The 11,279-nt window shown below is 40.6% G+C and overlaps 1 protein-coding gene across 1 annotated transcript; it reads right to left on the reverse strand.

The window, feature by feature from the left end:
• Positions 1-629: 629 nt before the first annotated feature.
• Positions 630-11,273, reverse strand: usp4 (ubiquitin specific peptidase 4 (proto-oncogene)). Its single transcript, XM_026167976.1, has 22 exons — positions 11,047-11,273; positions 9,657-9,784; positions 9,362-9,492; positions 9,151-9,277; positions 8,911-9,056; positions 8,484-8,545; positions 8,215-8,349; positions 7,220-7,334; positions 6,933-7,106; positions 6,664-6,822; positions 6,171-6,395; positions 5,901-5,984; positions 5,683-5,777; positions 5,394-5,576; positions 4,989-5,215; positions 4,682-4,879; positions 4,514-4,584; positions 4,319-4,434; positions 4,091-4,240; positions 2,610-2,713; positions 2,168-2,256; positions 630-2,010 (listed from the first exon to the last, which is right to left on the reverse strand). Exons 1-22 carry the CDS (start codon positions 11,196-11,198, stop codon positions 1,888-1,890), a joined length of 2,994 nt encoding a protein of 997 aa, XP_026023761.1. The 5' UTR covers positions 11,199-11,273; the 3' UTR covers positions 630-1,887.
• Between the last annotated feature and the right edge of the window lie 6 nt (positions 11,274-11,279).

An 11,279-nucleotide genomic window follows, 5' to 3' on the forward strand; every position in this document is an offset into this window, starting at 1 on the left:
CAAGATAAATATGAGAACAATCATTTTTACACCTATTTAAAATAGTGTTGATTATGTACAGATCGAGTTTGAACTGCTGACATAATTTTGGGTGGATAAGAAGACAAGATTTTCTGCTGCTGAACTGTGTTTTCAGTTACATATCTAGATTACAGATATAAAGCTTTTCTAGTTTTAGGCATGAATGATTGTTTAGGTAGTTTGAACAACATGATGATGCCAGGACCAACCAGCAGGGAGGACACCCAAAGGCCCTGTATGTTAGCGTGCCATTATAAAACCAGGTGCAGATTTATGCCCCAGAACAAGCCTTGTGGGATTACATTATATTAAGTGTTAACTGTCACAAGTAAATGTATTCTAGTTTTTACTTGATCACATTCAAAACATCCAGTCACCACTTACAAATGTGCTCCAGGGGATTGTTGTGTATGTCTGGCCTTCAATAATATAAAATAAAAGAATCACTTTCAACTTTACTTAAGAGCCAACTGCTGTATTAGTATCACTGGAAGGAAAACTGGCTCAAAGTGCCTGCATTCAGTGAGAATGCTGTTAAATGACTGCTTTCCTCCACCCCCATCTGACATCTAACACATTTTTCCTTGTGATAAGGAGCAAAGTTCAAGTTTCATGAATAAAGCACCACTTTTATTCTAGTTTATTTCGCTTCACTCAGTGTGCTTAGAAGATATCAAATATCATAGCCATTTCAATACAGAGCTGCATTATTGTACAAGACTAATTAGGACAAGCTATCGCAAGTGAACTAAGGTTCCGGTCAGGCAGCTTAAAAGACACATTAAAATTATGTGGACGCATATGACAGACCAAACCCTTTAATGCTAAAGGCCTAACCATACACTTCCATGATTTCTAGATACACCAGAAGCAGGTAGATTTTCACGGAGAATTCAAAGTGCCTCCTTTTTAAACAGGTTGCAGGAATTGAAAGGCCGCTTTTTTCATTATGATTACAAAAAAGAAAAAAAAGAAAATACAAATTGTGAGCAGGGTAAGACTCCTCTCATGAGTTTAGGGCCCCGAGAGCAGAGCCCGTGCTGTGCATCAAAACATATTCGGGGGAGAAAAAAAAACAAAACAAAAAAAAACAACTCATGGCTGAACTAGAGCAAGGCCAAAACAAAAAAAAACAAACCCCCCAAAACAGCTTCTGCCACAACTCATGTCAAGATCTAGATGTTAGGGACCTTGAAATGAGACACCCTCTCTGTGGTCTAGATGCGGCACAGATCCACTGCTACCGGTAGTCTGAAGCCGAAGGATCCCCTCAGAAATAGTTTCACTTTAAACAGGTGGCATAAGGTAACAGGATTCTTTCAACAAAGAAGGTGCCATGTACTGTCATGTGTGCACATCACACTGCTAAAATTTACCTTAGCACAGCAAGAATATGTGAGATAAATCTAGGCACAAAGCCAGCATCCTGGAAACACATCAGTTTGTTCATTTTATCATAAATACCTTGGATCGCTTTGGTTGAAACAAATGCATTTGGCTTTTTGTTTTAAATATTTCTGACTGGTCTTGTGGGCAACAGAAACATTTGTTTATCTATATATTTGAGGGCACTTCTAACCTTAAGTTTCTATATTCACTTATATTCCTCTTCAATCCAGACTAGCAAACTACTTTAAGAAATCAGCAGACCACCCGCTGCAGGGAGGAAAGTCTCACAGTTCACTCTTATGTCAAGGCTGATGGCTGTAGCTGACAACATATGAGACAAATCAAAATACAGGGAAGGTAGGATTAATAATTTTATGTCTGTGGAATCCTCTGCCACTAAAGTAGCTTTGTGTGTGCGTCCGAGTGTCTCTATTTGCCATATGCACTTCAGTGTGTGTCCCTTTTCATCTGGGCTTCCTAATTTGTGTCCATGTGGTCATCGGCTGGCTCCGGGGCTCCTCCCAATGACGCCGAAGGTTGAGGTTTAGAGGGGCTTTCTTCGTCTATGCGCTGATAGAACAGCACGTAGGCGGCTTTAGTCTGTAATGGCACAACACGGGTAAGATTACATTACTAGAAGAGGAATACTTGACACCAAAGTCAACACACCAGCAAGTGTCAGTACTCATTCTTTCACTTGAAAGACTAAAGAAAACAAACACCCAGTGATCACCAGTACACAACACTGAAAACTCACCACTATCTGATCCTCTGTGGCAGATGAGACGCTGCTGTCATCAAAGTAATACCACTTTCCATCCACTTTATTCTTGCCATAAGCCGTGTCTGTTACACAGAGACGGTGTAAGGTTAACGCATGACTTTTCAGGAATTTTGTTCAGGAAGACATAAAAGTCTGATTACACTGCTTCACTATGACAAAAGATGGCATATCAAAGAAAAATAAACTGAGTGTGAGTGCACAATGAAAACAATGATGTACGAGGCTCTACGCCTTATTACATTTTAACCAAATGCAGCGTCCTTGGAGACAGAGTGACTTTCTGAGCACCCCATCTGCTGACACATACTGTCATATACTGTGTTCATGTTTAAAGGCTAAAAAAAACTGCGACCAGCAGTTGGCATCAAAGACTACATAGGGGAAATTTCATTGTATAAATTAAATGCTGACTTACAGTGACCCCCTCCCATTCCTCCATAGTGGTTTGACACAGCAATAAGGTCGTAGACGTAGGGGCCGGCCTTAGGGTCACACACAAACTCAGACATGTTGAGATCCCTGGCAGAGAAAATACCATCAGATGGTGAAACCCTACATGTACTGCACTGTTTAAGCCATCCTTACTAAGTGTGAGTCAGACTTTTGTTTTAAAATAAGGATTTCAGCAACACAATCTGCTCTGTGGTTTCCGTTGGATCAAGTTCCTCAACGGTGTTCTAAGATTGAAATGTAGCCGTTAGCTTAACTGTGAGGCAACTTCCCTTTTATAACACAATAGAACATTTGTGTCTCTCTAATGAGGGAGTGGGGAAAAAGTTAACAAATTAACCAGCGTTGGGAAATCTTATGCATTTGTCACCTAATATCTTAGTCATGTAACAAACTCCATTGTTCCTCAGTCACACACCCACAGCAGCAGGTTTCTGGAGCAACCTTGGGTGTCTAGCCCAAAGTTGCCATGTGGAGGAAAAAACAAAACTGCAAAGCCCTCGATTAATGAACAACCTGGGCAAACAAATTACAAAAATCCACACAACCGTAAAAGATAAGAGCAGAAAGTAGGTCTAAATGTTCTATTTGGGGTCATGCCAGTTTATAAGATAATAATCCACTTCTTGTAAGTTGAATAAGTGTTTCCTCATTCAGAGCTCTGGTTGGTTATTCTGTGAATTTCAAACTACAGCTCCCTCTAGAGTCAAAGCTATACCAATACTACAGTGTTTTCCAGTTCCTTATTTTTAAATTTTCACTATTTTACATGAAACTGCATTAATGGTTGTAATCATTTTTCATACACTTCCTTTAACTTTAACTTAAGACAAATCTTTTTAAAACACACAGTTTTTCCATTTATATTACAAGAGGCCTCTCAATCAACGCTGTAACATCAGTCATGGTTTAATGATGTTAAGAGTTGTCATCTTGATTGACAATGCAAATTGAAATTTAGCTGACATGACTAAGGAAGGAACCATCTTTACAAAGAAGGTTCTGTAAAGAAGTATTATTTTCTACCTTCACTACATGGGTAGCTGCTATGTGGAAAACTAAATCATTGTTTAGCCCATTGCTCTCTTATCTATAAACAAATCACACTAAAAATAAACTGAGAATCATGTCCTTATTTAGTTTTTCAAGAAGTTCTATTTGTAAGTACTGAAGTCAAAAATGTGTGATACTGATCTTGACAACAGTATGCTGACAATGAGAATTTTAGTTTTTTTTTATTTCTCCTACCAAAAGGTACAATATTAAAAAGTTAATTTGTAAAAAGCATGTGACTGAGTATATAAAAGGCAGGAGGATTTTTTTGCATCTGTATTTGCTAATGCTACTGGACACAGCCAATAAAAGGAAAGAGGGAAAACTGAGTAAAATATCAAAGTCCCAAATGGTGAAAAGACCAACTGAGGATTCTGCCACGACAGTAAATACCTGATGGGAAAGTCCACCACTGTGTCCAGCTTGTCCCTCCAGCATCGGTTGTATGAGAAACGCTTTAGATGAACCACCAGAATCCGAGGAAGTGACCATAAGTCAAACTTCTTTGTGGCCTGTTGGTGTTTCTTGCATGTTGGACAATACCTACAAGAACATATTCAGTTGAGATAAAATATAATGTGTGTAAACATTTAAGAGTAAGTTATGCTGAAGGGTCCTCACCATGGGTCATGCTCTCCCAGTGTTTCCATTGTTGTAAAGAGCTCGATGCATTCCCTTAGAGCCACAGTGGTTTTCTTTTTTTGGGGCTGCAGCATGCTCTCATGCTTCTCATAAGCCTAAGCACAATATTTACACAAATATAAACAAAGTGTATGAGCGCTGTGTCACAGAACTGTGTGACGAATATCAACTGACCTCTGCTTCTGGTTCATCATAGTAGAGTTTCTTCGACTCTGTGTCCCAGTCGATGGCCACTGTGGAATGTGCTGCAGAGGAGAGAACGTGGAAGAAGCTGTGTTATCGTAAAGTGGCCTGAAAAAAGGAAACTTTCCATGCAATTGAAGTTTAAAGATGTACACTGACGATTAAGTTTGAGGACATTTCCATCACAAGGCAGCGGGCTAATGTTGGCCGTTCCGTAAGAGTTGACTATGCTGAATGTAAAGAGCTTGGTCGTGTCTCCTTTGGACCCATTTTGTAAGTCAGAGGCCTCCTCCTCCTCTTCAGATTGGCCATTTTCTGGCTCTGGACTCACTTGGTGGTCCATGGCCTCCTCTTCACCTAAACAGTGACATAAACCACATCTAATTATTCTTGTTGCAATGCTTTTTGAGTGCTCCTTGATGACGACTCCTCAGCTGGATATGAGTAGTTGATGTCAGCTTCGTACCATCATACAACCCATTCGTTTCATTGCAGGTCCCTGAGTGGTTGCTGCCATTGCTGGAGCTGGCGCTGCAGGAGGCCCCATCTGATAAGGGACTGCCACAGCCACCCAGGCTGGCATTGAGACTAGAAGATGTAGAACATTCAGGGGCCTGACTGCAGCTGGATATGGTGGCTGAGGCTGACGCCCTGCTTTCAGTAGAAGGGCTCTGGGAGCGTTTTACATAGCGTCTGCAACACACAACAAGGAATACGAGTTAACATGGTTAACCAATTCTGGAAAGAATTCAGGGTGTGCATGTTCTGCTCCCTTTCCATTAAACTTCTTCATGCCAGATGTACTGTATGCACACTGCTACTACACCATAATATAGCTGAATTTCTTTTTACCAATACAGTAGGTTCTTACCCAATCCTCTCTAGGATCTTATCATAAAGAACGTCTGCTATGAGGTTATGTCTGGGCACGGTGATAAGTAAAGGCTGGCCAAACAGCATGGTGCTTGTGGAGCTTCCAGCATGCTTTGAGTGGCGCTCCCTGAAATAAACAGGCAGGCTCATCCTTTCACTGTTCTCCTCCTGTACCTCATACCTGCAGAGAGCGTTGACACAAAAAAGGAAACACGTCTTACACTCACATTGTACAACCACAGTGAGTGAGTTCTCAGATCATCACCAGGTCAATAACACAAACTTACACAAAGATGTCATCCTTTTCCATGATTTGGTTGAGACCATCATCCCGTCTATAAAGTTTATGGAATCTGTGATTGTAAACATCTGCCACCACCATCTACAAAGATAAAGGAGGCAAATTTAGAACAAACTATAAACTGTTTCCCAAGAGTAAGAAAAACAAACATGTGAGCATCATAAATTAGACAAAACTCGTGATGTAAAAGAATAAGATTCTAACATTTTCTGGAGAGATTCCACAGAGTTTGGACAAGGCGCTGCACAGGTCTGTTATAGTACCCAGTTTGGGGACCACCACCCGATACTGCAAGACAAAGAAAACAACATATGATGTTCTCAGTGACTATGCTGCTATTTTAAAGAGATATAGAAATATATCTTAGACATATCAACTATCAAATTTTTTTTTAAATCTCCAAATCATAGATACTTATCAGTTTGACTGTGGATTTAGGTCTGGAGCAGCGAGTGAAGGTTAATGCCAACTCACCTGTGTGGGTCTTGACTGAGGGTCTGATCGCACCAGGAAAACTTCCATGGTACGGTCCTTCTTCAAGGGCAGAGGCAATGTGAGGTAGCAAAATGGGTCAAAGGTAACAGATACCTTGGAGCACTCTGGGCATACCAAGGTGGATTTGAAGAGGCCATGGAAAATATCAACTATAATAGAGTCATTGCGCAAACGGTGGTTTGTCCAGGCTTCCTTGGCAACAATCTGTAGTTCACCAAGCAGTGGAGAAAAGGAAGAAGACCTCCATTAGATGGCATTTTAAAACCATCAATTCAACGATGATATTGCTTTCTTGTTACTATACAGAAAAACTATTTCATGTCTAGCTGTCAGTATAAAGCAGACTGGCAGTCATTCTGTTTCAAATTTAAAGGTTCTGTAAAGGTTGATATTTCGGCACCACCATGAGAGAATCAGACAGACTTTTACTCTTTAGAGACAAAACAACACGATATCTACATCTGTACTATACCTCATCTGGACGGCCCTCTGCATCCCTTAGGGCCAAGTAAGGCTTCTTCTTGACCCTATTCAGATCTTCATGGAGCCCGTCAAGAAGGAAGGCCAACAGCTCCTGAGAGTCCTGCTGCTGATAGCCTGAAAACTGGGGGGCAAAGCGTCCGACCTGGGTCTGACAATCAAAGGATGATTATTATTACCTTCATAGGCCTCGATGAGTTTGCCTGAATGTATTCAGTCGGTATACACCGACTTCAGTTCAAGCTATTTGACACAACTTACTTTGAAGGTACGTGGGGCCACATAACTGCTGCGGCTGAGCCACATTTGTTTTACTAGATCTGCATAGGCCTCAGCTATCTCCCCCCTCATTCCCAGAGGATTCTCTCTGTTTATCTCTGCCTCATACTGGTCAGTGAGGAAGTACTCTGTGAGTGGAGATGCATTGCTCAGGCACTGAGGGAACAGGAACCAAAAAAAGAAAAGACACGAAAAAGGATTAAGTGCACAGAAATATTAAAGCTCACTTCCACTAAGCGGAAGCTGCAAATGCTTGTTGTTTTTTTTACCTGAAGGGCAGAGTTCATGAAGCACGTATTTCCCAAATTACTGAGCCCACATAAGCCAGGCTGCGATTGTGACTCCCTGTAATTGTAGGAGCTGTATGAATTGTAGCCCCCATATCTGTTGGCAGAAAGGATGTGATAGTTTGTCTGTAGTATTGTATTCAGGATACAGCTGTTAACACATGGTAATCAAGTAAGCTAGGTGCATATAAAATCCCAGTTGTCCTACAAATAAGCCTATAAACTACGTGCTCTTTATTATTCAGCATACTAGTACACTAAAGCATGCATGCAATCTACATTTTTTTAAAACTTAAATATGGTCAGACAATAGACAACGGGCATCTTTAGATCTTTAATCACTCTCTCAATGTAACAAAAACTAATATTTTCTCATTTACTCTCTACATATTTCTGCAAATTTCATTAAAGCAGCAGACTACATAAAGAGCAAATGCATGCAGCTGATTATACCGACACAACATATGCAGTTGCAAACTACTGAAATTTGGTGTGAATATATTTTGTGCTTTATTCTGGGTGACATCAAGGAGCTAAAACAAATAAATACAAATTTAATTAAAAAACTGAGATGTTAAAAGGATAAGATAAAGACTAATGGCATTACAGACAAAGTAAAACATCACACTCCTAATTTTGCAGCCTGTCAAGAATTTTTGTTTGTCTTACAAACTACAGAGTGGTCTGTGGGAACACAATGTGATATAATGATTTGTAAGAATTTTAACAAGTTGGAAGATGTCGTCACATTTCCTTGAAATATCTTTGAAAACTCCACTTGTTGAAAACTTAGATTGGATATTGGAAAGTTGTTTTTCCCCTCTTTTTAAAATTAAGTGACAAGCTGTGTGTAAACAGTGAAAAGAAATATCACTCCTATGCCTTACAAGCTTTGCCAGTATTTATCCATGAGAGGTAAAGTTTCAATAAACAACAAAAGAGAGGGGAGAAAAAGTAGATCAGAAAAGGTGCCTTGCCTGTTGCTGGATGAGGTGCTGTTGTTCAGCGTGTATCCAGGGCTGCAGTTGCTGTCTCCATTGGTTACTGTTGGGGATGCGTTTGAGGAGAGTTTTGGAGAGGTAGTGAAATTCCTGGATGGGGTTGTACTTGATCTAGTAAGAAAGAATGAAATCGTGTTTCAGAAAAGCACATTCTTAAATATGTAAACAAACATGCCTGCGTGACTGGAGAGGAGAAGAAGAAGAAGAAGTAAAAAAAAAAAAAAAAAAAAAAAAAAAAAGCTTACTTGGGATGTGAAGCTTGTCTGGGCCACGTACCATCCTCATTTTTGCGCTCAATCACAAGCACCTGGGAAAATATTCGACATGAAAGCTAGGTTGGCACACCTGAATTTCATGCATGACTTTACACATCTCAGGCTTGAGTTTAATGCTACACATATGCCATATGCCACCAAAACTACATTAGCCATAGTTAGGTTTATGACCTGCACTTTTGTGACTAACTAATGTTTCTTTATTCTAATACATTGTATTTTTCTTCTAACTTGAAAGCTGCTATGACTGATCTGGAATTCAGTGGCCGCTGTTATAAAAAAAAAAGAATTGAATTAATGCCTTCATCTTCTCTAACCTTGATTGTGAATATAACACACAAGTTTATTATTGAGCTGTAGTCAAACAATAATCTCAGTCTTATTTGAATAGCACTACCTGTCCCTGGAAAAGACCAGCATCCTGTACGGTGCTGTCTGGCTTGTTCAGCTGCTCGTACGTATTGCTCATGTATTTGTTCCAGAGCCTGGTCTCTTCCTCTGATGGGATATTGAACAGTGTTCTCATCTCCTTCTCTATAGTGTCTAAAAATGAGAAAAGTTTGATAAATAAGCATGAAGAGTCAAATAGTTTTATTCAGCAAACACCAACGTATAAATTACACATGTGGATGCTCACCTATAGTATCAGCTTTACTGAAATGACGTGTAACAACATTGTCCATATTGTCATTCTCACACAAGTTCAGCTCCAGCAAATAGACCTCCACTTTACAGTGCTTGACAAACATGCCATGTTCAACGACCTAGAGAAGAAAAGAGACATTTGGAAGCCCAGTCCACGCACTCTGGTACAGGGCTAAAATTAAGAATATCTTTAACAGCCTTACCTTCCTGACGATAGGTCTCTGGCCCTCAAGGCAGCCGTACCAGCTCACTAGCTTATTCCATGCCTCAGTAGGTACTAGGACATAATCAAGCTCATCTATAAGGTGCTCTTTCAGGGCTTGAGTCTCATGGTCTTTAAGGAGAAAAAGGGAAAAAAACAAACAAAAAAAACAACACACATAAGTATAAGCTAAAGAACTAAATGTTTTGTTTTTTTATTTCTGTGTGGAACTTATATTGTTCAAGCAAAATCAACAGCAGTCCATTAGGGGATTCTTTTTAAAATGACAATTTTACCTGAGAACAGGCCAGAGTTATCAATTGGTCCTGGATAGAGGCTTCGTTCTCCAACATTGTACATATCCCAGCTGTCAAACCCCACATACTTCTTCCACTGTTTGAACCACCGACTGTCTATTAGATACCTAAAACAAATTGATCAGTCACAGTTAAAGAAAAACATATCACTCGTTGGAAGATCCTCTTTTCCCCTTAAAAGCTTTAACATTTATATCTCGTAATGGATTTCTTCCCCCAGCATAAAAAAGGGTCAAGAGATTCTAAAAGGTATGGTATAAAAGGGCACACAGCCCTACACTTTCCCAGAAGATTATGCAATACCAAACTGCCTTGGCATTTATAGTAACTGCAAGCTAGTTTGACTTAATCTCATCTAAAGAATCTCCTTTGGTTAATAAACTTGTATCCACACTGCAACACGCATTCAAATGCTAATTCAAAAAGCTGGACTATGGCTCTTTCGTGTCAACACTGTAAAATTAACGGGCTTCAAAGTGTCAAACAAACAGTTGCATGATCTTATCCCGAGATTAGTTTTGCCAAGCTATGCCTGACAGTGTTTAAGGCTCCTGGAAATGAATACCAAAGGACAGTAGTTCAATTTTAACAATACCATAAATGGAAGGGCCGAGTCATTTAAATAACTCCAGAAAAACAGGTTAGCTTTGCAGCTAGTGGCTGCAAGAATGAACGTGACCTGGTCGTTTGGCACCCACTTCTATTAACAAATGAGATTAACGGGCACGCTTGCCCATCTCACATGTCTGTGGTGTTGTGTTTACTGGCTGAGGTGAAGCCTCTTTAGTACACCGGCTGCAGTATGCTCAGGCCTGAGCAGTGTTAATGGTCTGAAACTATGTTAGCTAACACAGTTGGCTTGCCGGTAAGGGGAACGTCACACGGTTTAACCGGTATGTCATGACAAGCAGGTAACTACTTCTCACATTAATTCTGTCAGCGGGCCCATTTCCTCATCATCATCCCGCAACTGACAACGAGACTGTTTCACTGGAAAAAGAAACTACAATCTGAATCCAGGGCCTTAGCTATTCTGACAGTCCACTAGCTACCACGACTGCTAACGCCGCTCAACTCATCACAAAACAGGCACTAATTAACGTGCAAATGAGTCACTTGGCAGCTGGGTTGCTTGTGTGCGTCAAGGATAATATCTGTTAATACAGGCATTAGTACTAATAGAGAAATTCAAATGTCGGGCTGACTAGCAGCAAGCGTGCTAGCCTGCCAAACTATCATTAGCACAGCAGCTATCGAGTTCAAGCTTACAAGCATTGCTGTCATTAGCTTGCTAGCTTAGCATGCTAACACTTCCTGTTTATCGGCTAATGATAGCTAAAGACCCAAGTATTGGTGGCCGCTAGCTTACCATTCGTCACCCTTTCTCAGAGACGTTTTCAAAAGAGACCCAATAGTCTGTTTTTGACTTTCGGTTGAAGGAGTCGGTATTTGTGCAGCTACCGGCTCCGAGTCGGAGTCCGCTGCGTTACCCGACTCGGGTCCGCCTCCCTCGGCCATCATGCAGCCTGTGTGCCGGTAACGTGAACGCGCTGAAACACACGCACTGGGACGGGCTTCATTTGCCTCATTCTTCCTCTACGG

Source organism: Astatotilapia calliptera, chromosome 5, assembly GCF_900246225.1.
Source record: "Astatotilapia calliptera chromosome 5, fAstCal1.2, whole genome shotgun sequence".
Taxonomy (NCBI): Eukaryota; Metazoa; Chordata; class Actinopteri; order Cichliformes; family Cichlidae; genus Astatotilapia; species Astatotilapia calliptera.